This window comes from Anoplophora glabripennis, unplaced genomic scaffold, assembly GCF_000390285.2.
Source record: "Anoplophora glabripennis isolate ALB-LARVAE unplaced genomic scaffold, Agla_2.0 scaffold175, whole genome shotgun sequence".
NCBI classification, from domain to species: domain Eukaryota; kingdom Metazoa; phylum Arthropoda; class Insecta; order Coleoptera; family Cerambycidae; genus Anoplophora; species Anoplophora glabripennis.
In genome coordinates this window covers 531,692-557,023 of record NW_019416926.1, presented here as the reverse complement: position 1 = coordinate 557,023, position 25,332 = coordinate 531,692, and the positions used below count along the sequence as shown (strand labels likewise).

Below are 25,332 nucleotides of genomic sequence, written 5' to 3'. Positions count from 1 at the left end.
ATGCTTACTACTTACTTATAGGACAATTTAGTTTGGAATACTACATATAATTTTAGCGTTTTTGGTTATAGAAAATGGTTTTTGGTGGACAATAATGCAACAGTATTTTAAAATACGACGATCTGTTTCAATTTTATTAGTTGAGAGGTATTTAGCGCTGACTAATACAAAATTTGCATTTATTCTGTTCACACAAAAGTATCTTAAATAAGTAAATAAATAAATTTCAAATTTATAAATGTTTTATGAATGCGACTGTATATTTTTGAGCGTCTGTGACTGAAAATAATAATATTTATATTTAGGTTAACACGTATACAACAACGCAACAAGTAGTAGAAATAACGCCTTTAATTTGGAGTAAACCTATTCCACTGGGTTGGTATTTTCAATTTCAATGGGAAAATATGTATGGTTCAAATTGGCCGATGTATCTCTGCAATGACTGGTTGAGAACTGATAGATATTTAAAAAATTTTGCTCACGAACTTCCTCAGTGTCCATGTACGATTCAACAAGCTCTAGCTGATAAAGGAAAATATTTGCCTGATACTGACTGCGATAAAGATTCAAATCCCCAGTGCTACTACAATAATCAAGCTATTCACTGCGTAAAGACCGGATCTCCAACGTAAGAAAAACATGTTCAAGAATGTTGAATTTTGCAAATTTAAATTTGAATTTTGTTTTCAGATTAGAGGGCTCTGAACAGCAATGTTGTTATGATAAAAATGGATTTTTAATGTTGTCATACGACCAACAATGGGGATCTAGTCCACGACGTTGTCATAACATTGGTAAAATGCCTTACAATGAAGCAACAAAAGTTCCTACGCTATCACAATGGTTCAACGATATAGTTCCCAAATATTTATGTTGCTTGTGGCAAGAAGAACAGGCAGTAGGATGTGAAACTCTTCGATTTGAGCGACGACCCACACAAGACTGTGTTGCTTATCAGGCTCCGGGTATAGCTGGTGTTTACGGAGACCCGCACTTTGTAACTTTTGACGACGTAGAATACACATTCAATGGAAAAGGAGAATTTGTTTTAGTTAAATCTACAACATTAACAGATAATTTAGAAGTACAAGGAAGATTTGAGCAAATGGATGATAACGCATTTGGAGAAGTTAGGGCAACGCAGCTGACATCAGTCGTAGCTAGAGGAAATTCGTCAACAGTTATCGAAGTAAGAAGGAGACCCTTGGACGCAAGGTGGAGGTATAGGCTAGACGTAATAGCGAATGGTCGAAGGGTTTTCTTTGACAGGCCTTCTTTAAAATTCCAACATTTTCCAGGTATGTAAAAAGAGACCGAAGGCCTAATTATAATTCATTTAAAACTGAAGTTAAATAGAATGTTCCAGTAAGTCCAACAATATTCAGTAACACTGAATTCGATTTTAAATAATATAAAGATCAATTTCAGTTTTAAAATTAGTTATAATTGTGCTGGATGGTCTATATTTCTAGAAATTGTTTCGTACATAATTTAACGAAAAAAAAAAAATTTGTAAAATATTGTGAATTGCTTATCAGTCTAAATATTTTTAAAAGGTTTCATAGCCAACTTCATTTTTTGCTAAATTAATTTTCCCTCATAGTGATATAGGTATGTATGTATATTTAAATTTCATTTTGATATTAAAATTCCATTTTTAAAACTTCATATGCTGCAATTTTAAGAAAAATTTAAAAATTGTGAAAATAAAAAAAACACTAGCTTCGTTGATTCCAAATTTTTTGGACATGAAAATTCTAAGTATATGTTAGTAGGTTAGATATATTTTGCATGCTTACTTAAATATTTGGTATCAAAGAACATTAAATACATAAGATTTTTTTTCATTCTTTTCAAATGAAAAAAGAACAGTTGACGTTAACCATTTCAATAATATTTTATTTTGTTCAAAGAGTAGCTGCTTGAGAGATTAATGATAATTATGACATTTTACTATTTATCTCCAGAACGGCTCATCCTAACAACATTTTTGTAAAACATTTGTTGCTTTATAGTCCAAACGGTATCTGTTTCAAGAAGTCCATATGAAGTCCGTGAATCGTATATCCACGAAGATTTTTGGCTTTTTGGCTTTCAAATATCACTAGAAATGAAAATTTTTCTATNAAACACGAAAAAATATTGATTTCTAACGACCACCTATTCATACATCTTAAAGTTATTCTTAGTAGTGTTTAATAGTTTTATAAGATTAAGATTTTATTAAGATTCCGTATTATTTTATTGTACTGAGCATCTTTTGTACTCCGTGCCTTAAAAAAAAGCTTTCACAAATAGTATATTGTTATATAACAATATTAATATTAATAGTATTAAAAACGTTACTTTTGTGGCGAGCAAATTTTGTATTTGCGAAGCGAAGCGTAGCGTATCCTAGCGGATGCAAAATTGCGAGACAAACAATACACTTTTAATCCGAGTAAAAAAAACATGGTATTTTTTTCTCCAGCCGAAATCCCCCATTTAATTATTAATTTTGCTTTGAAATTATTCAAACCAAATTTGGACAATAAAGTAGGTAAGTAGGTTATATTGATGTAGTCATGTTGTCAAACATTAGTCGCCATATTGCTAATTGAATTCATTTGGTTTCTTTGAATCTTCTCCCAAATAAATCTCGTTTTATGGATTGGTGCAAAGAAAAAAACATTAAGTTGTATTCTGAAAATGTATTGACGTTGGACATAAAGAAGGAGATTGATACCTATAAGCAAATATTGAAAGTTACGTGCTTTTCTCAAGAGAAAAAATGAAGGATATGTACCGAAAGCATCGCGAGTATTTACAAAGGGGCAACTTGATTGCTTTTTGAACAGTGCACCTGATAATTTATATTTGATGATGAAGGTATACACTTTAAAAATAAAAGAAAAAAAATATAAAAAGCTTCTTTATAGGTCGTTCTAATATTGGGGGTTGCAGGAGCATGCCGTTCTGATGAATTAGTCAATTCAACAATTCATAATGTTGAAAATACTAAATACCTAAACCAAGAGACCACGTTCTTTTACTGTGCTGGGAGACAATTATTTAAGTTTTTATCGAAAATATGTTGCTTAACGTCCATCCGAATTGGTAGAACGTCGATAATTTCTTAGATATATCAGTGGAAACTGTCATCGAATGGTGGTCGGTATTCATAAAACCAGTGCCGTCTCGCAAGAAGTGGCAAAATTTTTGAAGCTGGACAACTGGAAAGAGTACAGTGGACACGTATTACGAATCTAAAGATACCATTTTTTTTTCTCAGTACCCTTAGAGACTTCTGACAGTGAAAAAAATATCATAATTTTGTGACGGTTGGAGAAAAACACTTTTTAAATAGTCAAAAAACCTAAAAATTGTCTTGTCTAACACCATGATATGTTTCCTACCATTTTTTCAAATAAAATATGCTATATCTAAATAAAAAATGATATAACAATTTTTCAGAGAAAATATTAGTTCTATAAGTATTTTCATAGTTATAAATATGTTTTATAAGATGAAAGCCATTCTACTAAATATATTTAAAATATTTGTATATAGCAGGCGTTTTGGAATTTAAAATAAAAGTAAATAAAAAATAAAAGTTATTGTGATATGATCATTTTAGTAAAGTTCGATTTTGTTAAAAAATGCAATTTTGGAGCGAATAGAAATGGTTCTCGTTGGTTTGATTCGTACGTATTATAGTAATAGAAATAATTAAAAGACAATGGTGGCTAATGGTGTATCACCCAGGTACTGTGCTTGGTGCAATGCTATTAATTTGCTTCATCAATGATTTATTACATTTAGGTTGGGATGAGTGTAATTTGTTTACTTATGACACTATTGATGAAAAACTTAATTTTAGTGGACTTATTGATTGTTTTACCAAAAAGATATTTATTGTATTTTAAATAACTCTTACAACACTCGTTAGAAAAATAGGTGGATTATAACAATTATATATAGTTATATTTTTATGTTGTGTTTATTGCTGTTAAGTCTACTATACTATACAATTTTTATATCAAATGCTTATGTACTATTCAATGTTCACATTGCTAAATAAATAAATAAGTAAATATATGGTATAGCAAGTCATTTTCATTTTTTTTTCATATAAATTGATACATTACAATGTACCTCATATTCCAAGAAAAAAATAAAAATAATTTTAAATCTATTACAGTATCTACCATAATTTAAGTCTTCGATTACTTATTCGACTTAACGACATATTTCTTACTTTAGACATACACATACATACATACATACATACATACATACATACGTAGGTACGTACATACCTACATACATACATACAGAGGTACGTACGTACCTACATACATACATACATACATACATACATACATACATACATACATACATACATACATACATACGTAGGTACGTACGTACCTACATACATACATACATACATACATACATACATACATACATACATACATACATACATACATACATATATACGTAGGTACGTACGTACGTACGTACCTACATACATACATACATACATACATACATACATACATACATACATACACCCCCACGCACGCACGCACGCACGCACGCACCACACACGCACACACACACGCACACACACACACACACACATACATACATACATTTATTATTTTAGTATCTGATTAAGGGAAAATAATGGAAACCATTAAAAATAAATAAATGTAATAATTACCTTTATGGATTCTGTTAAATTAATCTGAATGAAACCAAATTTAATGTCTGTAAGAAATTGATTGTTGCGTGTCCTGAATTGGGATGGAATTATTGTATATTCTCCAGTATTTTGAACGTTTTCAGCAATATCTGTTATAAAAAGAAATCTTGGTCGTATAGTCGTTTCCCTGTAACCCCATAAAGAGATGCGTATATTTGCGTTTTCGTTAGTTGTCAAATTTTGTTTTTCCCATGTTATTTTTATTTCACTTGGAGATTTTTCGTGATATTTTGTGTCTCTGAAATAAATTTTTTGCGCTGCAGTGGCTGGTGATTCTGAAACAAATTCCATAAATTACTTTTAAATTTGTAGAAGTAGTATCTTGCTTTATTCAGTATGCATGAATAAATAATGTAGAATCAATAAATACATTAATTTTAGATATATAAACCCAAAATAGGCAACACATATTTTAAATTTATTAAAACATTCAAATTTAAATTAAAAATTTGTTAAAAATTATGCAAAAATATTCTATTGTAGAATTTGACACTAAAATAGCATTCCCGTTTTCTGACGGGTATAAATAAACGCATAAAAAATATTTTAATATACAATGAGTGTACAGCGTATGTAGTTTTGTACAAACTTTAATCCTTTTGCTCAATTAACGCAATTCTGTTCGATAATAATTTGGTTAGATCTAATATTTTTGGCTCTAAACCAACGGCTAACGAAAAAATCTCTTAATTTTTTAGAAAAGTCATCTAGTGGTGGCGATATAATAATAATAATTCATTTATCGCATTTGATTAAGTACAATTCTGATGAGGTCAAGTTTGCTAATTTTGGTTGAGCCAAACCGAAACTACGAAGGTATTTATTTATTATCTGTTTTAACTGAGTGAATTTTCCGAAAATTTTAAATATTACACTGAACTAAGGACTTTAAAAAATAATTTTTCTTCTTTGAAAACATCTTATTTTCATCTGAATTAATAATAATATAAGATGGGCTTTTTCCGGCTAGCGCACGGAAAAAGTTTTGCCGATTTCCGATTCTTTCCGTGCGCTGAATACAAATACCGAATATATGGCTTTAAAATAGAAATATACAGCAAAGTAAACTAAATTTAAGAAAGTCTATATGCTACCTGATATTTAACATGTATGTTACGAGCTCCGCGAACCCGCTATCTTGGAAATACGATATGACATGATAATGATTCTGTAGAATACATACTTTTGCATGAATAAACACTTGTTCTCCAGCCACCGAGACATAAAGTGCTCTGTTTGTGAATCTTTTATAATCCTTTTAAAAAAAGTTATTGAGATTTTTTAAAAACAGAGTCGTTAGCGCAAAACGCGTAACTGGTGTCAGAAGTGGGATAGCTAAGAAGAGTCATTTTCCAAAAATTGAAAATCGACGCTGGTTTCAACCACTTACTTCGAAGTAACCCCCCTGAGTGAATGAAGAAGTACCCCGGGTCAACGCCAGAGTCCGTGGAGAAAAGTAGTTCATAGTTAAGAAGAAAGAAACCAAGAAAAAGGAAATCGAGAATCCAGAAATCCAAAAATCCAGAATTCAAGAAAGACCCAGGACATGAAGACATCCCTCATCATTTTAATGTAAGTACGATTGATCATTTATCCCGCAAGCAATTTTACCAACCCGATCCTTTTTTCCAAAAATTTCCAAAATTTAATTTTTTCGCTTAGCACTTCGAAATCATATGTCTTTCAAAGTTGTAATTGGCTGAACTGAGTAGGTTAAGAGCAGCTTTGTGACATATACTAACACGCTTATTAGTTATAAGATTTAAAATACAAAATATAAAACAAATTGTCCCGCTGACAATTGTTATATATTGTTACTATAGAGCATTGCTTGACTCGTTCAAGTATATCCCTCGTTGCGATTAAACATATAACTTTCGTCACACTTTAAAATCAAAAATTAAATAAAGTGTTATCTTACTAACAACAAATAAATTATAAACAATTGATGTCAAGAGCAGACATTGAAATTGACGAAATTATTAACCAATTTGGAGGCATACCTACGAATCGTAGAATTAATATCGTAAATAGAACAGAGACAAGAATGGCTCAACCATCAACTAGAAATTACATGGACACAGTCCCCCCATTCAATGGAGACCCAATTCTTATTTCAAACTTTATTTTGGCATATGAAAACGTCATCGTAATATTAGGAACACCAGATGATGCAAATTTCAATTCCTTTTTGGTAGCCCATATAAGTAAATTGGTAGGAAGGGCGGCATAATTAATTGCAGTACGAAATCTGAAGTCGTGGAATGAACTAAAACTAGCAATTTTGATTACATTTGGCGATCAACGCGACAAAGATGCTCTTATGAGAGACCTTATAATGTTAAAACAAGAAAATAATGAATCATCCCTCCGTTTTGGCGAAAAATGTCAAGACACTCTCAGTCTTTTGCTATCTAAAGTAAATTCCTCCGTAATCACCAAAGCTCTAAGAATTGAAAAAATTTCAATGTACCGAAATTTAGCCGTGAAAACATTTATGAAAGGACTTAAGGAACCATACAGTTTAATAGTACGTTGCAGAAATCCTAAAACTTTAGAAGAAGCGATAAATATAGTATCTGAAGAAAACAACCTAAATTATATTAGAAAAGTGACACAAGCCCCGAATAATCCACCAATAAACAGAAATCCACAAGTTAATAATTATCAACTGCCAAGAAGAAACCCTTTACCTGTATATAATACAAGAAAAGCTATAACTCCAAATAAGCAACCAATAAATCAAACAAATCGTCCATATCAATGGCCAAGCAGACCAAATTATTGGCAACAGCAAGCAGGTCAACGTCCTATGAGAAATTCATCATTTCCGAGACCACAAAGTCCACAACAAGGTAATACACCGAGTTCTGTACAAAGAAGACAACAAACTTATCCTATACCCATGGACACTTCCTCCGGAAACCTTACCATCCAAAGAAATATTCCTCAAAGAACAACCTTTCAACGACCTCGCTTCACATTCGAAGAACTTCATTATTCAGATATAAATCAAGACTGTCACCGATATGAAGAATACCCTGTAGATCAATATGAACCCGGTCAAATTCGCAATCCTACTATGATTTCTATGAAACAAATCCCGAAAACTTTGAAGAATACACTGGAACAGAAGAATATCCCCCAGAACAAGAAACCGTGACCAATGAACCCGAAAATCAGGATTTTCAGAAGGAACCGTCAACCGAAACACCGAAATAATACAAAACTCTCTAATAGAAACTCAATTACTATATATTTACATCACCGACCTAAAAGAAAATTTCCTTATAGATACAGGATCTACTAAAAGTTTAATAAAACCAGAATTGGCAAGAAAACTCTTTGTGTAAAGTGTAAAGATTAAATTACCTAAAACCTTTAATTCGAACAAAGAACACAAATTCTATTTATTTGATTTCAACCCAAAATTTGGAGGCTTAATAGGAATAGACATGCTAAAAGATTTAAAAGCACAAATTAATATTAATAAAAATAAACTAATACTAGGGAAAGGAAAAACATCTATTACTCTAAATATGTCAACTCCAGATTCCAAGAAAATTGTAATACCACCCAGAACCGAAATTGTAACAAAATTACCCGTAGAAAAAACAAAACTTAAGGAAGGTATAATATCACACCAAAACTTAAAGAATGGACTAGAAACACCCTCAGCTCATGTCAACATCGAAAATAACTTTGTCATAACTACCGTTGCAAATAATTCCGAAGAGACTCAAACTCTGCAAATAGAAAATCCAATAAAAATTAGACCGTTCACCCAAGAAATTTTAAATAACACCGAAATATTAAAGAAAAATATACCAATGGATCAGGATTACGTAGAACAAATATTAATCCAAAATTTAGAAGATAATTTAAGAACGTCACATTTGAATCCTGAAGAAAAATCAAAAATCGAAAACTTATGTTACAATTATAAAGATATATTTCACCATGAAGATATACCACTTACATTTACTAGCCAAATAAAACACAAAATACGGACTACAGACGAACAACCTGTATACACGAAAAATTATCGGTATGCTCACGTTTACAAAGAGGAAGTTCAACAACAAATGGACAAAATGCTCAAAAGTAATATCATTCAGGAATCAATATCTCCTTATAATTCACCAATATGGATTGTCCTAAAAAAGGCAAATGCCAGTGGTAAACAAAAATTTCGTATCGTTATTGACTACAGAAAATTAAATGAGAAAACTATAGAAAACAAATATCCAATACCGAATATTGAAGATTTATTAAGTAAATTAGGCAATTGCACATATTTTACGACCCTGGATCTTGCAAGTGGTTTTTACCAAATAGAAATGGATGAAGACGACGCAGAAAAGACTGATTTCACCGTTGATAACGGTGAAAACAAATAAGATCCACTTCTTAGTTGTGGAAGAGCGAAATGGGCGGTGACTATTTAGACGCCTTCATTATAGCCATCTTTCTCTATCGCACGGAATTCTATGACTTACTTTATCGCTCTCACGTAACGGCCGATGAACCATGGGGACTTTCCAACCCTGTATAGAAGAATTCATACAAAGAAAAATTGAGGTATCACGAAAACTGTTTAACCTTTCCCACTCGTAAAATACAATAACTGTATCATTCGTTCGAGAAAATCAAAACTTTTGCGATGAGTTTCACTGCAGTTTCACAAAACGAAACTCCAAAAGGACTAAACTTGTGCAATAATACAAATTGCACAATAAATATAACCATTAACAAACTAAAAACATTATTAATTAGAGCTGTTATAATTAATAAGTAGTTAGTTAGTTAATTTTCAATATTCTTACTCAACATGTTTTTTTATTCCTATAACTGTTATGCAAATAAAAATGTTCCAGTTTTCTTTCGTATATCTTTTTTATGTTATATTTTGTTTTTATGTTTTCGTTTTCAAAGAAGCATAATAAAAAATTTCATTCATTACACGTCCAGAAATAGATTTTTCCATGCCTGCATGACTCCCCGTATTCGTCTTCACCTCACACGAGAAATTGCCCCACGCGCACGGAAAAATCCTTATTTCCAGACTCCTAATGAAATACACTATTCCAGTGATTTCTCTTGCGCACATTTACTAATTTTTTTTTCGGTTGTTTCCAATGACATCTTCAGAGAGATCATCGCTTTCTTAGCTTATGTGAATACATGGTACTTACATAAACTATATTTTATACAAATTGAATAAATTGTTGTACCTCATAAAGAAATCTAATCTTACCGACATAATATTGTCCTTTCCATTTAAAAGGATTTGGACCAATTGCAATCTCCAGTCTAACATATCCTTCTACAAGTAACGGTGGTTGAATGCATATTGCTCTATTTCTGTCGACAACGTATCCAGTTACTATATCAGCTACATCAAATTTACATCTAATCTGGTCATTTGGACTAAAACAAGGGCCTGTAATATTGACAACAGTTCCACCCAACATATTGCCACTTTCAGGAGCGAACATTAATGGCAAATTTGCACCATCTGTAAAATATAAAAAAAAATATTACAATATACGTATATACGCTGTAGTCCTTAACTATGTCCCAGTAATAAAGGGATGTTTAGGTTATTTTAAGGAAGGAAAGTTTTTATGAATATTTGTCCTAAACTACACATTGAGAAGTATCATATGTACACAAATATCTCGGAAAATATATGTAGATTAATGAAATTTACGCTGCTGAGTTACAATTTTTTTTTGTAAAATAAATTTACTCATCAGTTGAATAAATAGGAATTATCTAAAACTATCGGTTTCACAGTATAATTTTTTTGGGAAGTCAACAGTTTAAGAGTTATTTTTAGTTTATTTAGCTGCACAGTAATCTTATTTTAGATTATTCGATTCATGTCGAATTTGATATTCTCAGCTAAAAGTGTATGGTCGAAGCATTGTTGCTAGACTGCTACTTTGGTTCAGACAAGATCATAGTGCGTATGTGATATACAGTGATGAGCATTTTGTATAATTTTATATTTTTCTGCTTTTTTTCAGATAGAGACTTTTGGTTAGGCAAAACTATTTCCATAAAATTTACCCACGACAGATTCTTTTGATGCAAATTTTTTCAATGGTGGCAAAATACAAAATAAACAACCTCTACTATCGAAGAACTGTTTGACTTAATTTGATAAGACTATTTTTAGCGAAAAAATCTGAATTTGTAATTTGTTTGAGTTAAAATAGAGTAAAAAAATATGACAGTAAATTAAAGTTGTTAAATCTACGTACCTAGAGAATGTATTCTGGCGGCAATTAAATTCAAATTATCTTAAGATTTTCTTTAATAAATTTTGATATAGTCTACTGACCCTACATGAAAAACTCAGCAAATAATCAAAGAAAAGAATTAAAAGAGTTGTCTCAGAAATTACACCGGTTTAAAAAGGTTACTACTTCGCTCTTTCTTGTCTGGTTATCACAACACATTTCATAAATAATTCCTCATTTTGGGAATAAGAAAAGATTGTTTTTCGAACTAACTAAAGTGTGTGATTTAGTGATACGGATTTTTTAAATCTTTAATTTGATTTTTTCACGGTGAGATTTTTTGACTGCACATAGTTTTATATAATTCATTCTTAAATGACCTTTCGGATCGAGTTCAAAATACCCAAATAACAGAATCCCATTACCGATTTTATTAAATTTATCTGCTAATATAATCGAAACCAAAAATTTATATGACACATTGTTAAAAGGCAAGTGAAATTATAACCGAACTGACTTAAAAAGTATGTGTAAACATATTTATTAACATTCCTGACTGAAAGTATTAAAAAGTTATCTAAAGATTACTTGGTAAGCAATTAAGCAATTTATATTTTGTATTTCTGTGTGATGCAGGTTGTTTCTTAAATAGAGGTAAAAAATTCAGGGGCGTATTCTGTGGCCAAAAATAAGTTTTTTTGTGGGCTCTTAGGACATTCATTGTCCAGCTAAAGCGTGTCAAAAGTTTACAAAAATCAGTTTTTAATTTTTAATTTCTAAACCGCTAGAGATAATTTAACCAAATTCGGAGTACATATTTAGTATGACAGTAGGTATGAAACAAAAAATTACCAGCTTTAGAAACTTACCAATGGCGGAGGTGTGGGTATCATCGATCATTATTCGCCAAAAAAATATATCACCCTGTATATTATTACAAATAAAATAGGTCATCATATGCGCCATTGTATTATCTTCACTTTTTGTATTTTTACACTTATTTGTAGAGACCGACCGAATGTGATTTTTTTGGCCAAAGCCGAAGCCGGTTTATGGGTCACCTTCGGCCGAAGCCGATGCCGAAACCGAAGATATTTTTATTAACTTGAAAATTTTAATTAATAACAAAAATATGATAACATAAAAGTAGGTCAAAAATAAATGCATAATGTTTTGAAAATATATATTATTAATATTTTCTTGTTCTTTGACCCATTTTAAGAAGAAAATGTCTTGCAATTTTTTTGTTAAACGCATAATTTTCGAGATAAACGCCGTTAAAAACTCGAAAAATGCTATTTTTTCGATTTTCAATTGTTAATAACTTTTGATTGAATAGGTATTTGGTAAATACGTAAATATGTCAAACGCAACCAAGAGCCCATCCTCAATAACCTTCACAGTATAGTTACTGAAAATCAGTAAGTTATTTTCTGGTGCTCCGACCGGGGTAAAAACCATGTTGATAAATAGAAATTAAACTATTAAAATTTAAACGAAGAGCATCTGCAACAATGGATTCAAAAACTTTTCCTGCTGCACTAAGACAGCAAATTGGTCTATAATTACATACATAGAAATCTGAAAAAGTAACGATAATGACCAAGCCAAAAATGGAGTACAAAGTTTTAAAAAATACGGAGGATTTCAATCAGGACCCACATTGAAGCTTTTCGTGAGATGAATTAATTTATTAAAAACCATGTCAGAATTAAATACACTGTATTCAAGGATCAATAAATGCAGAAGATTTATTATCAGAAACAGTATAAATTGAAGCAAAAAAATCGCAAATATATATCTATCAAGATTAGATGAAGAAGTAATGTAATAAGATGAGTATCGTAAAAATGCACTTGATCAAATAAATAAATTTTGTTCTTATACAAAAAGTGTAAAGAAACCAAAAATTAAGATTAAACATTGGCCCATATTTTTTGGCAAATAATGATCGATGATACCCACACCTCCACCACCAGTTTCTAAAGCTGGTAATTTTTGTTTTATACCTACTGTCATTTGTTAAATATGCACACCGAATTTGGTTAAATTATCTTAAGCGGTTTAGAAATTAAAAATTAAAAACTGACTTTTTGTTTTAATTTTTGACGCGATGTAGCTGGACAATGGCTGTCCTAAGACATTTATACATATAACAAGAAACCCTTATTTTTGGCCATAAAATACACCACTTGATTTTTGACTTCTATTTAAGAAACACCCTTTATCATATCATTTTTTAATTAGTAAAATTAAAACATTTAATTAGTAAAACACAAACGTCGCCGTCGCCTGCTGGTGAAAATTAGTCGGCCAATGAGTGAAATGAAACACCAAACAATAACAAATACAACAGTTCGCCCCGCAAATAATAAGGCAAAATAATTTTATAATAATGGAAAATAATTTCCATTTTATTATTGTAAAATTCCTAACTTCTCGTAAACAGTAAAATCAGATTAGGTTCATACGGACAATTCAAAACGAGTTTATTGACTGCATTCGGAAGAAATATTATTATTTATTTCAAAATTCCTCTCCATAAAACCTCAAAAATTTTTCGCCTGCGGCGTTGTTCATCGGTAGTGTCTTATGAGCTTCGTCGACCAGTGATTTTGGTTTAAAAACTGCACTACCCTGTGTACAAGTCGTTTAAAATTTTAGTCAAATTATATCAAATTTAATTACATTATCTTAAACAGAATGCTCATTGTAGATTAACGAATTTGTTCACATCAATGTTTACTTCAACAAATGGATGGAGTACTTGCTTTATTCAGAAAGGAAAGGGAACAAATACTTTTTATAAAATTGAAATACACGAATTTGGTATGAAATATTCTCAAAAAATATTGCGTGTTATACATTACCTATGTCTTTGTTACAGGAACCAAGCAAGATTTTTTCATCTATACGAAAGATATGTCTTCCTTTGAATCCGTTACCAAATCCAGTTGCAGTGAGATCCCTTATAACAGATTCTTGACTGTATGGCTTATATTCATAACTTCTTGTTCCGTTTCCAGCATTAAAACCAACATAAGCCGAAACACCACCTTCACCTTTTCTCGTATCACCTCCTGCTTCGGTATGACTAGTCCAGTCAATGTTCAGGTAATTAAACATAGCGTATGTATATACTTCATCCGTTGCAAGAACCATTTGGAAGGTATTGGTCTATAAGTAAATATTTTGACAAAATATATTAGTTTGCTTATATACGTTTTTGTATTATTAGAAACTTTGATGGTCGTATTCACTTCCTTAACTATCTAGCAGCTATTTTCTAAAATTATTGAAACTTTCAATCTTTGTATGCAAATAATTAGTTGAAAGGCTTATCTTTATAAACTATATCTCTACATATACAAAACGTCTATAAGGTTGTCCTTGATTAAAATTGACAAGAAAGTTCAAATAAACCAGAAGTCAATTTCAATTCCGTACGAAGACATAGCACAAACCAGTTGCAGTGTATCAGATTCGGTGTACGTTTTTGGCTACTGATAACACATTTATACAAAAAAATTTAGTTTGAGGCAAACATTTCATTTAAATATTTTTTCAGTGTAAGATTTTTAGTTAGGTAAAACTATATTCATAAAAATAAATCTTTGACCGATCCTTTTGGTGTAAAGGTTTATTTCAGTAATTTTAACATTTCTTCATGATAAAATAACCAAACAATAAAGAAAAAACTAAATTACCTTCGTGGACAAATTATTAGAGCAGCAACCTTTGATTTTAAATGCAATGTCAAGAGATCATTTTAAGAAAATATTAAATATGTATGAAAGTGATAACTTAATTCTGAAAATAAGGATTATATTGTTCAAGTTGAGAACAGTGATTGATTGAAGCACAAGAGTCCCTTAATGCAAAAAGAAGGAATTCCCGATCGGGATTTAGCTTGACCCTGGGACATTTATAACGCTGTTTTGCAGATCCTATTTTGTTAGTTGTAAAGAGGAATTTAATTTCAACTTTTTGGAATTTCTCTTCTTCGATAGGTTTCTTTGGATCAATTAGAACCTACATTTTCAATATTAACTTCTAAAATTAACGTTTAGTAATTAAACGATTAGTTGCAAGAAAATGAACGAAACGAATTAACAAATACCTAGGGCAACCATTTAATTTTTAATCGAATCGGCCTTTGGCACACATGTTGGTCATTGAATTTACCGTCTTTTCCATAAATTCCATCAACATCCATGGCTTTTTGCAATAATAATGCGCAATTTTCGAAAATTGATTTTCCGCGTTCGACTTTTATTTGACAGTTAACAAATTGCTGAAATATGACTTTAGTACCTACTTAAATTGTAGGCAATTTAATGGCCTATAACACAAAATAACTAATTTTCCGATAGGTCGTCTAGATTTTCATGGACATTAAAAAAAGTGAATAAATACGTAAGTGTTAAACACTTAATTGCAATTTGCCAACTTACCGTCACTTCTTTGGAGTTAGTATTTATTTATTATTTATGTCATAAAGTGCAATAAAATGTCTACGTTCATGCAAAAAACAAAACTTTATTGAACTATATTTAGTGAAAAACTGATTCTTTATTGCACTAGTCGTTAGTAGTTCTAGAAACGTCAGTCAAAAATTAATTCTTAAAATTACATAATTTAAAGTTTTAAAATGAATAAATATTATTGGAAAAATAGATGATAGTGATGCAGAAGAAGTCAGTGAAATAGCAAATACAGCGTCATTAAACTTATTACCTAGTAGGTAAATCAAGAAAACAATATGAAGAAATTTATAATCGTTTTAAAAAGTGGCGCTTCGATAAAAAAGTTGTAAATTATACAGAAAATGTACTTCTTGCATATTTTTCAAAAAGATCGAATGATATTAAACCCTCATCACTTTGGTCTGAGTAATGGTGAGAGCTTGTCTTTCTTCAAAAGAAAATATTGATATTAACTAACGGCATTCATGAAACAGAACTCTGTAGGATTTCGGCCAAAAAAGTCAAAAGTATTTAACAGCAAACACATTTATAAATTTCTAAAAGAAGCTCCAGACTCCCAGTATTTGATGAAAAAAGTAAGTCGGTAATTATTTAGCTTTTGTAAAACATTTTAAAAATGCTTGTAGGTCGCTGCAATATTTAACTCGCAGGGGCATGTTGTAGAGATAAGCTCCAAAAATTCAGTATCGAAGACATAGAACAAGGCTCAATACTAATTGTAAAGGTGCTACGGTCAAAAACTGACAAAGAACGAAGTTTTGTCATTAGAGGTGAGGTGGAGGAGGAATTAAATTTGATTCATATATATCATAAATACACGAAATTACGTCCCAATTTTATTCCGCATAAACGTTTTTTTTTTATCAATTATCGACATGAAAAATGCATTGTCCAAGCTATTAGTGTGAACACGTTTGCTAAAATCCCGCATGAAATTGCAAAATTTCTGCATTTGGAGAATCCTAAGCTATACACAGGGCACTGCTTCAGGAGATCCTCCGCAACACTTTTTGTAGATACTGGAGTAGATATACTAGAGCTCAAATGGACAGTAGCGGAGTAATACGCAAAGGAATCACTTGCAAACAAACTCAATGTTGCAAAAAAAATATTTTAACCTGAAGAAAATGACAATGTACAGATACCAAGTACTAGTACATTTACAGTCACAAATCAAGAAGTAGAATTAAAAAATAATTCACTAAGAAATATTAATATTGAAAATTGCACAAATTGTACATTTACTTTTAACATTAATGGTAAAAATAAAGTTTGAGTTAAATTGTTCCTAACATATTAGTTCCTAGCTTAACTATTAAATATTTTGCTATTAAATTACGCTTTTTATTGTTCTACACTTAGTGCCACCTAAATAAAACATTTTTTGGTTTTGGCATGAACGTAGAAAAAATATTGTATGCAACTCGTTCAAAGTGTTTAATGCACTAGACGTGTTGTTAAACAAGGCCGTCACGTAAACACTTACTTTTTTTACTTGGTGCATAAATAACTATTTTACGTTCAAACTCTAATTCGACTGGAGTACATGTTATAAATCAAAAATATATACCTGGTATAAAGCGTTGGCGAAACCTCCATTAAATGATATATTTTTCCAAGTAACTATAATAGCATGTTTAGGATTAAATGTGTCTGCCCCAATAACGCCTTCTTTGATATCCCATGTTAATCGTTCTCTTATTTCTACCCCCATTTGATCCTGTCTTGTCCTAAGATCCCTCTCCATTCTGAAATACACTCCGGGAGGTCTTCTGTCAATATCATCATCTCTCAAGTTACCTATTCTACATTTACTGAAAAATATTCCAATAAAAGATGGATCGTTTACTTTGGGCCAATCCTTTATTGGGAATACGAGGGGGTATCCGTAGTTTGGTGGTGGGTCACTGAATTCTAAATAACCGTTCAAAGACACACGAGTATAATTGAATCGGAATCCAAAAAATGGCAACTGAAAATTTAAATTTTTGTGTACTTGAGGTGAAGAAGCTTGAATTTCTTTTTGATAGTCTCCTTCATTGTCTGCATTGCCGCCTTTATCAAAATAGGGGTACATGAAATTACTGCGTATTTGTGTCAAACGGCTTTCAGTAATGGTATATGGTGTATCAGAAAATCCTCTCTGGTCAGATGTTTGGGGAGCTATGTTTGATGTCATAGGATCTAAAATTAAAATTGATCACATTATTTTAATAATAACTTTTAATATTAAAAGTATTAATACTATCCTTTTTATAGTAATTTTATAAAAATAAAAATGAATAAGGTCAGGAATTTGAATTATTTTAAGAACTATAAATACATTACACTCTAAACGCATTATTTCAGCATCTATTGGATCTAATTTAAAAAGATGCACAGAATGCAGACTCCTTCAAAATGATGTGTCACCTGAACATCTGTTTCTTAGAAAAATTAGTAGTTTTCAACGTAATTTCAGGCTGAAAGTTTTTAAAATTATTTTAAAGTAACTAAGATTTACTCTTTTTACTTGAAAAATATACAATTAAAAAATATATACATATTTGCAAAAATTCACTCCTATTAAATTAAGTCTGGCTTTTTTTTCTAATTTAAGTATAGAAAAATGACTGAAAGGCAAACGGCATGAATTGTTTAGCATTCAGAGCGACAGGAGTTCAAGCCGGAGCGGGATACGCTAAGCATGCATAACAGTTTGCAAGGATAAATGCAAATACTGCGGGGAAAGCTGCAAGTTTTATCAACCTATAGTGGTCTAATCTAATCAGGTTTATCTGCACATGTAGAGATTATTGTACCTGTAGAAGTTTATACAAACAAATTTAACTAAAGTTATATGTTAAACTTTGCTTCAAAACACCTTAACTAAAGCAAGTGCAAAACATGCATTATATCCGAAACTGAAACAAAATAGACAATTTGCAATATTTAACTCTATATTTATTTTTTATATTCAACAAATGAGAAATATTCTATTAGAAACTGTCGACAATAAATATGAAAGTACCAATTAATTTTAAAAACTTGATACCCGTAACATCAACATTTATTATAACATAAAAACTACAGTCTTAAACGTGCATATTTGGCTAAAACCTATTATTTTGATGTCTACAATTTACAGTTACTCCCCATACATTATGGGCCACCCGTATTGAAAGCGCTCAAGTTAGTCATGATTTATTTAGACTACAAAGTTAATTGTAAGCTTGAAAAATAAACATACATATACAGGGTGTTTCTAAAATAGGGTTCCAAACATCTGCTGCGTTTATAACTCATTAAAATAAGCCAAAAAGTTCCTATTAATATGTGCCCTAAAACGCACCCTTAGGAAGTTATATGCCTTTAAAAGGGCTCAAACAAAACTGTTTTTTTTTCTGTTATTGACAAAACGGTCGCAAATAAATAGAAAAAAATTTATGGGTCTTACATAACTTTTTACGTTAAATAACATGGGCTACTCCGTTTTTCGACATGCAAATCATATGCGTCCCATTTAGGTTGGTGAAGGGGGTTTTCGGCCCGTAATTTTTTTTATTTAAATATTTTTACAATTTTCTCTACAGATTTATAAAATCTTAACAATTTTACGTAAAAAATATTATCTTTGTCCAAATCGATATTTCCAATGGTTTTCGAGTAAATTGAGTTTGAAAACTACTCTGCTCTTTAAGTTATTAGGCCAAAAATTACAAAAATCTGTTTACCATGGCAAATAAAAGACTGACGTTGCCACAACGCTTAACAATTTAAGTTATTGATAAACTGTCAATTGAGTTTTGCAGTGTTTAATTAGTAAAAGTGGTGAGTGGAAAATTTAAGTAGAAAAAAAACAGTTTTGTTTGAGCCCTTTTAAAGGCATATATTTTTAAAGGCATATAACTTCCTAAGGGTGCGTTTTAGGGCACATGTTAATAGGAACTTTTTGGCTTATTTTAATGAGTTATAAACGCAGCAGAAGTTTGGAACCCTATTTTAGAAACACCCTGTATACAGTGTCCGGAAACGAATGAGCCATACTTCAAGACTGGATTTCTTTTGATGAAAATAAACCGGTTTAAAGTTGCCTTAGTACAGTTTTCCTTCCTTGAAAAGTTATCGGCTATAAAAAAAGCATTTTGATTTAATTTTTTAAGGTAACTCAGTCACTTTTTAAGATACTTCAATGACATTTGATGGGAGCGTTTTTGAGATAGCTCAACATGAATTTGTGCTTATTTTCTACTTAAAACATAGAGGTCGCAAAAAACACATTAAACAGTATTTTGCATTGCGATAAATTTACAATTAAATAAAATATTTTGTATGATTAAGGTGTTCCATGATGCTGTATATTTTTTGGTTATTTTGGTCCGGGATTTAATTTTATTCACCTAGAATGCCTTTAGCAAAGGAAAAAACTTTAAAATTGGCTTTACAACTACTTAAACGTTGCTAAAGTCTTAAACAAATTTACAGAATCCACCACAGAGCAAACTTCTGACATATTGCAAATGAACTTAGTTGTCATAGATAAAACATCTCATCACAATTTATCTAGTGTAAAAAGAGAGATATAGAGTTATGATAATATTGCCCAAAATTGTGAATCGTCTTGTAGCTCAAAAATAATACCATCTTGTTTATGTTTCCACTACGTACCACCAAAATCATAAAACGGTTCTTAAAACCACCGAAAACGCTACAGCCATCCCAATTGCACATCCTTATCAACATATCGACCAAGTTTTGAGGTTTTTCAAGGCCACAGTTGCATAAAAACTGCACATGTATAGTTTGCCGTAGAAAAATTTCCTAGTATGCTCCAATTTTTGGAAAGGTTACTCGCAAATATTTGAGATTATTATTAAGAAACACACCATTAGAGAAACTATTTTATTTTCTTGACATGTCAGTTCCTATTAGAAAAAAGTTTTAAAAGATCTTGATCTCTCTATTTGTCTGGATTTTTGATATTTTGTACTTGATATCCTTCTGATCAAAAGTGTCAACAAACAACAACATATTGTCAATTTTTAATTTGATCGGCCAACTTTGTTTTTTTTTCCTTTACTTTCAACAATACGGATACTCAGTGCATTCAACGCGAATTATTCGACAACGGCTAGATGGTCAATTTCCTGGGCGGTGGATTGGGTGAAATGGCCCAATTTGTTGGCCTCCCCATTGAATAACGATTTATTTGAATTGAAACGAAGAATAAAAGATACAATTAATGCCATCCCCGTTCCAAAACGCCTACACAGAAGGCAGCACGCCTACGCAGGTGGCAGCACATTTGAATTATTTGTTTATTTCTGTTTATTATATATTAGTTATGTTTTAAATAATTACGAAGTTGTACTTTGTGGTTGAGAAATAAAAAAAACAAAGTTGGCCGATCAAATTAAAAATTGACAATATGTTGTTGTTTGTTGACACTTACTATCGATTAATACTCTTGGTACACTCACACCGTTTACCAAATTTGATTTTTCTAAGTTCAAGTATGACTGAGATATTAATTTTTATCGAAATTTGAAACCCTACTTTCAAAGCCTATAATTTTTAGCGGGTGCAGCATAATGTTAAGGCGGTTTTCCACTAAACGGACAAAACAAAAACAAAACACAAACTTATGTCGAACTGTAACTTTTCGCAAACGTTTTGAAGACTGGCGTGTTTTGCGACAGTTGGAGTTTTGTTTTTCAGGTCCCGCTTCAAAAAGGCAGTTTTCCACTAAACGGACAAAACAAAAACAAAACACAAACTTGTGTCGAATAAAACAAAACTGTAACTTTTCGCAAACTTTTTGAAGACTGGCGTGTTTTGCGACAGTTGGAGTTTTGTTTTTTGGGTCCCGCTCGAAAGCGGTCTCATCAAAGGGTTTCGACGTGTTTTGAAACTCAAGTCTGTTTAGTGGAAACGGCTGTGTTGTGTTTTCTATTTAAGTGATCCAACCCAATATCTATGTTGGCGTTTTCTTCTTCCCAAAAACAATATTTTAATCATTAATGAATTATAGCTATTAAAAAACATATATGTGTACGGTTAAAGTGTTTACTTGGCTAGGATACAAACTAACCAAGTAAACACTTTAACCGTCCATATACCACGAACTCCATAGATGGATATCTGGGAAACCGCTCGAAGGATTTTTTTGAAATTGAGATGGCTTGATACGGACTGTGGAGCCTATCAAGCTAAAATATTTTCAAGGTCATCGTATTTCCGGTCATACCGGAAGTTGATACTAACTTTCTTACTTTAAATGGAACCCCTGTATATTATTGCAAAAAAATTAGGGGTTTCCATTTAAAAATTGCGAGTTTTCCACATATTCTGAACTTCATATTCGATTTTTTTTTGACCACCCTGTATAAAAGCTGAAAAATTTTCATGTCAAATTCGATAAAGTAGGTATTTCTCTACAAATTTCCAATTTGCACAAAAAAATAAACCGGGAAAACTAAATTTTGCCGAGTGCATCTGTCAATTTTTGTTTAAAAATCGAAATATCTCTGAAACGGTCAATCCTAAGTATGGAGTGTGCTATATGTTTTCAGCTTAAAAATGGATGATATTTCCAAAAATTGTAATAATATACAAGGAATTCCATTTAAAATAAGAAAGTTAGTGTCGACCCCACGATCCGTATCACACCATCAGATATCCATCGATGGAGTTCAAGGTGGGACACTCTGTAGACACACTATTTTTCCAAGGACTTCAGTATAAACCAGCCATAACTAAGAATAAAAAAATCTTCTCTAAACATGTTGGCTGGTTATTTTAAAAAATGTGTTCTGAATTCCTTGCGACAACCAGTGGAAAAGGACTGAAAACAAAAACAAAACTCGAACAAAATGTAGCCAGCTTGATGGAAACAAGAGTTTTGGGTTTGTTTCAGTTTTGTTTTTATTTTGTTCTAGAAAACACAAATAGGACATAAACTCAACTGTCCGTTTAGTGGAAAACCGCCAGAAGTTGCGTAAAATCGCCATATTTTGGGTTCCCCTACATGCCCCTGCTTTGCGTGTCGGTTTCTATGCGAAACACTCGGTATTGTATGATTCACGCCTTTTTATAATTATTTGCTTTTATCATCACAGTATCATACAGCTAACAGTAAATTAAAATTTCGCAACTGTGATCAATTGTTTTTATCTTATTTGTTTTGTGATGATGAACCGTTAAAATATTGATTAAATAAGTAATGTAAAAAATTTACTCGACTTGCTGTTATCGTTAAGAAATAAAAATTGTAAAACGTTTTTCTTATATGGGGACATCAAAATTATATAAATAATAATATTAATCTAATTATTTGTATGACTCATAGGGAAAATTTCTTTGGTGTAAATAATACCATGTAGGTCCTATTATTTGAACGGATATGGGATTAGTGTGATAAAAATCGTAATATTAATTCTAAAAATAAATTGTATGTATAGGTACTAAACATTTTTTTCGTATTTAAAGTCACAACTTAATGGAACATTTTACTAAATTCACAACATACTGCGGGAATATAATAATTTTATACAATAATATTATAAGTTTTATAGTTAATAGTCCAATTAACTAAGCCTTTAAATCGAAATTTTGCCAACTTGGCTGAATTTTTGATATGAGTTAGTTTAAGGTATATTATAACAATAAGTGAGAGTAATTTTTTGTTCAACCCCCGGCCAAGGGTGGAAAAAGATAAAACAAAGGGCTTTTTCAAGATAACTCAAAAAGGGTAAGAGCTAGAAAAAAAAGTTTTTCATGAAAGTTGTAAAGCAGACAATTCTACATAAAAATGGCCTCTTAACTTTTTCTTGTACTATTACAATTAACAGAGTTAGGGAGGCTAGAAGTTAAGGGAAGATTTCAGAAATTTAAAAAAAATCATAACAAACAGAAAAATGATTGAATTTTGTAATTTTTTTTTTCAATCTGCTCTAAAATATGTAACTTTTCTTTTCAGAGAAATAGATATATTTTTTAATTTTTAATAAGAAAGTTATAACAAAAAATCAAATTTTTAATCGTTAATTTTAATGATTTAACAAAATTAAATTTCTGAAATCTTCCCTTAACTTCTAGCCTCCCTAACTCTGTTAATTTTAATAGTACAAGAAAAAGCTAAGAGACCATTTTTATGTAGAATTGTCTGCTTTACAACTTTCATGAAAAACTTTTTTTTCTAGCTCTTACCCTTTTTGAGTTATCTTGAAAAAGCCCTTTGTTTTATCTTTTTCCACCCTTGGCCGGGGGTTGAACAAAAAATTACTCTCACTTATTGTTATAATACACCTTAAACTAACTCATATCAAAAATTCAGCCAAGTTGACAAAATTTCGATTTAAAGGCTTAGTTAATTGGACTATAAGATTAATAACCCATACATTTATTTGATATATAAACGTTTCAAAAATATTAGAGATTTAATTGGATTCGATACCAATTGAGAAAATTGAAGAGATTGAAAAACAATAGTTTTTCAATCAAAGTAGGGATAGTTTTAGACCATTTTGTTACTAACTTAATGGCGCTCGCAGATGGGCTCTAACTATTCGGGTGTCCTAGTGTATTTTCATAACTGAGATAGACTTTTTTTGTCTTTTGAAATCTGGAAAAAAATTTATTACCGCAACAACTGTTTTTTGTTTTAACGAGAAATCGTCATCTCCGTTTCGACTTTATTGGATGGGCGCTATATTGAATTCTAGTTAATAACGATACTTCAGTACAAAAATTCAATAAAACACTAAAAAACATAAAAAATAAAATGGCGAGGGACATGATAATGGTTGAAACAAAAGTACACGGTGAAATTATTGGTTAAAATTCTGATAAAAGTTGCTGTAACAAAGCTTGCACTATTAAATCTACAAATAATAAAAAAGGAGAGGTACGATCATAATCAGAAATATTAATCTTAGTTAATTAAAATTAAAAACTTTTTTTTGATCTAATACAACAATTTATATTAGACTCAATAGAACAATTTATTTCAGTTCTTAGAACGAAACGAGATGATTTTGACGCAAAGGTTTGTTTATTTAAGGGTTTGTATTTTCATGAGATGAAAAATATCAGAATACATAATTCGAGCACTTCTGACAAATTTTGGAGGAAACACTGTTAACGATGATATTCGCAAATTTTGAATTTAGACTATATTTAATAAAATGAATATTTATGACTTTCTGATTTTCGGTGATATATAGGGCCTTTCAAACTAGATACAATAACATTACTATCTCGGGAAGGGAATAGTTAGAGTAATTCAATTAATAATAATTTCGAATTTAGATTTTATTGCTTTCCTATTTTTAAAACAACAAAATTTAACAACTTATATAAACCTAGAATTGCATACAGAGAATGTATTGGGATTCTTTTTAGAAATTTAGTTTAAAAAAAACGACCTCTATACATAAACTGGAAAGAAAACGCCATTAATTATTATGAAAGGTTTGTCTGACAACTAAAATTTATTATCAAGACTTTTGAGATAAACATATCGGGGAAAAATAAACTAACTGTAAGGCAACTGACGAATTGCTGGTTTATCAAAATATGACTCATTCGCTATCAGAAATTTTATTTATGAAATATGATTAGATCCATGCAAAAAACAAGGTTTGAAAAATAAATTTCCTTTCACTTACAACCTAGATACAAAAAAATAAATATTTATCCTAATTCATTCATTTTCAGAGATTGACATGGGTATACATAATTTCCATTACTTTTCTCTTAAATAAGGACGAACATTTCTTATATCAACCAATTTTACTAACAGTGTGACTTCTGTAGTTACGAAATGAACATGTCTTTCAATATCATTTAGTCACTAATATTAATT

General features: G+C 30.8%; 1 protein-coding gene across 2 annotated transcripts in view; it reads right to left on the bottom strand.

The window, feature by feature from the left end:
- The window catches only part of LOC108904784 (protein mesh), a 42,810-nt gene that overhangs the window by 16,761 nt on the left and 717 nt on the right, over positions 1-25,332 (bottom strand). For both annotated transcript variants that reach the window (XM_018707460.2, XM_018707459.2), the window contains exons 3-6: positions 17,059-17,672; positions 13,872-14,178; positions 10,011-10,271; positions 4,712-5,028 (exon numbers count right to left, since the gene is read on the bottom strand). In XM_018707460.2, coding sequence (XP_018562976.1) covers positions 4,712-5,028; positions 10,011-10,271; positions 13,872-14,178; positions 17,059-17,672 — 1,499 coding nt within the window. The remainder of the gene's footprint in view (positions 1-4,711; positions 5,029-10,010; positions 10,272-13,871; positions 14,179-17,058; positions 17,673-25,332) is intronic.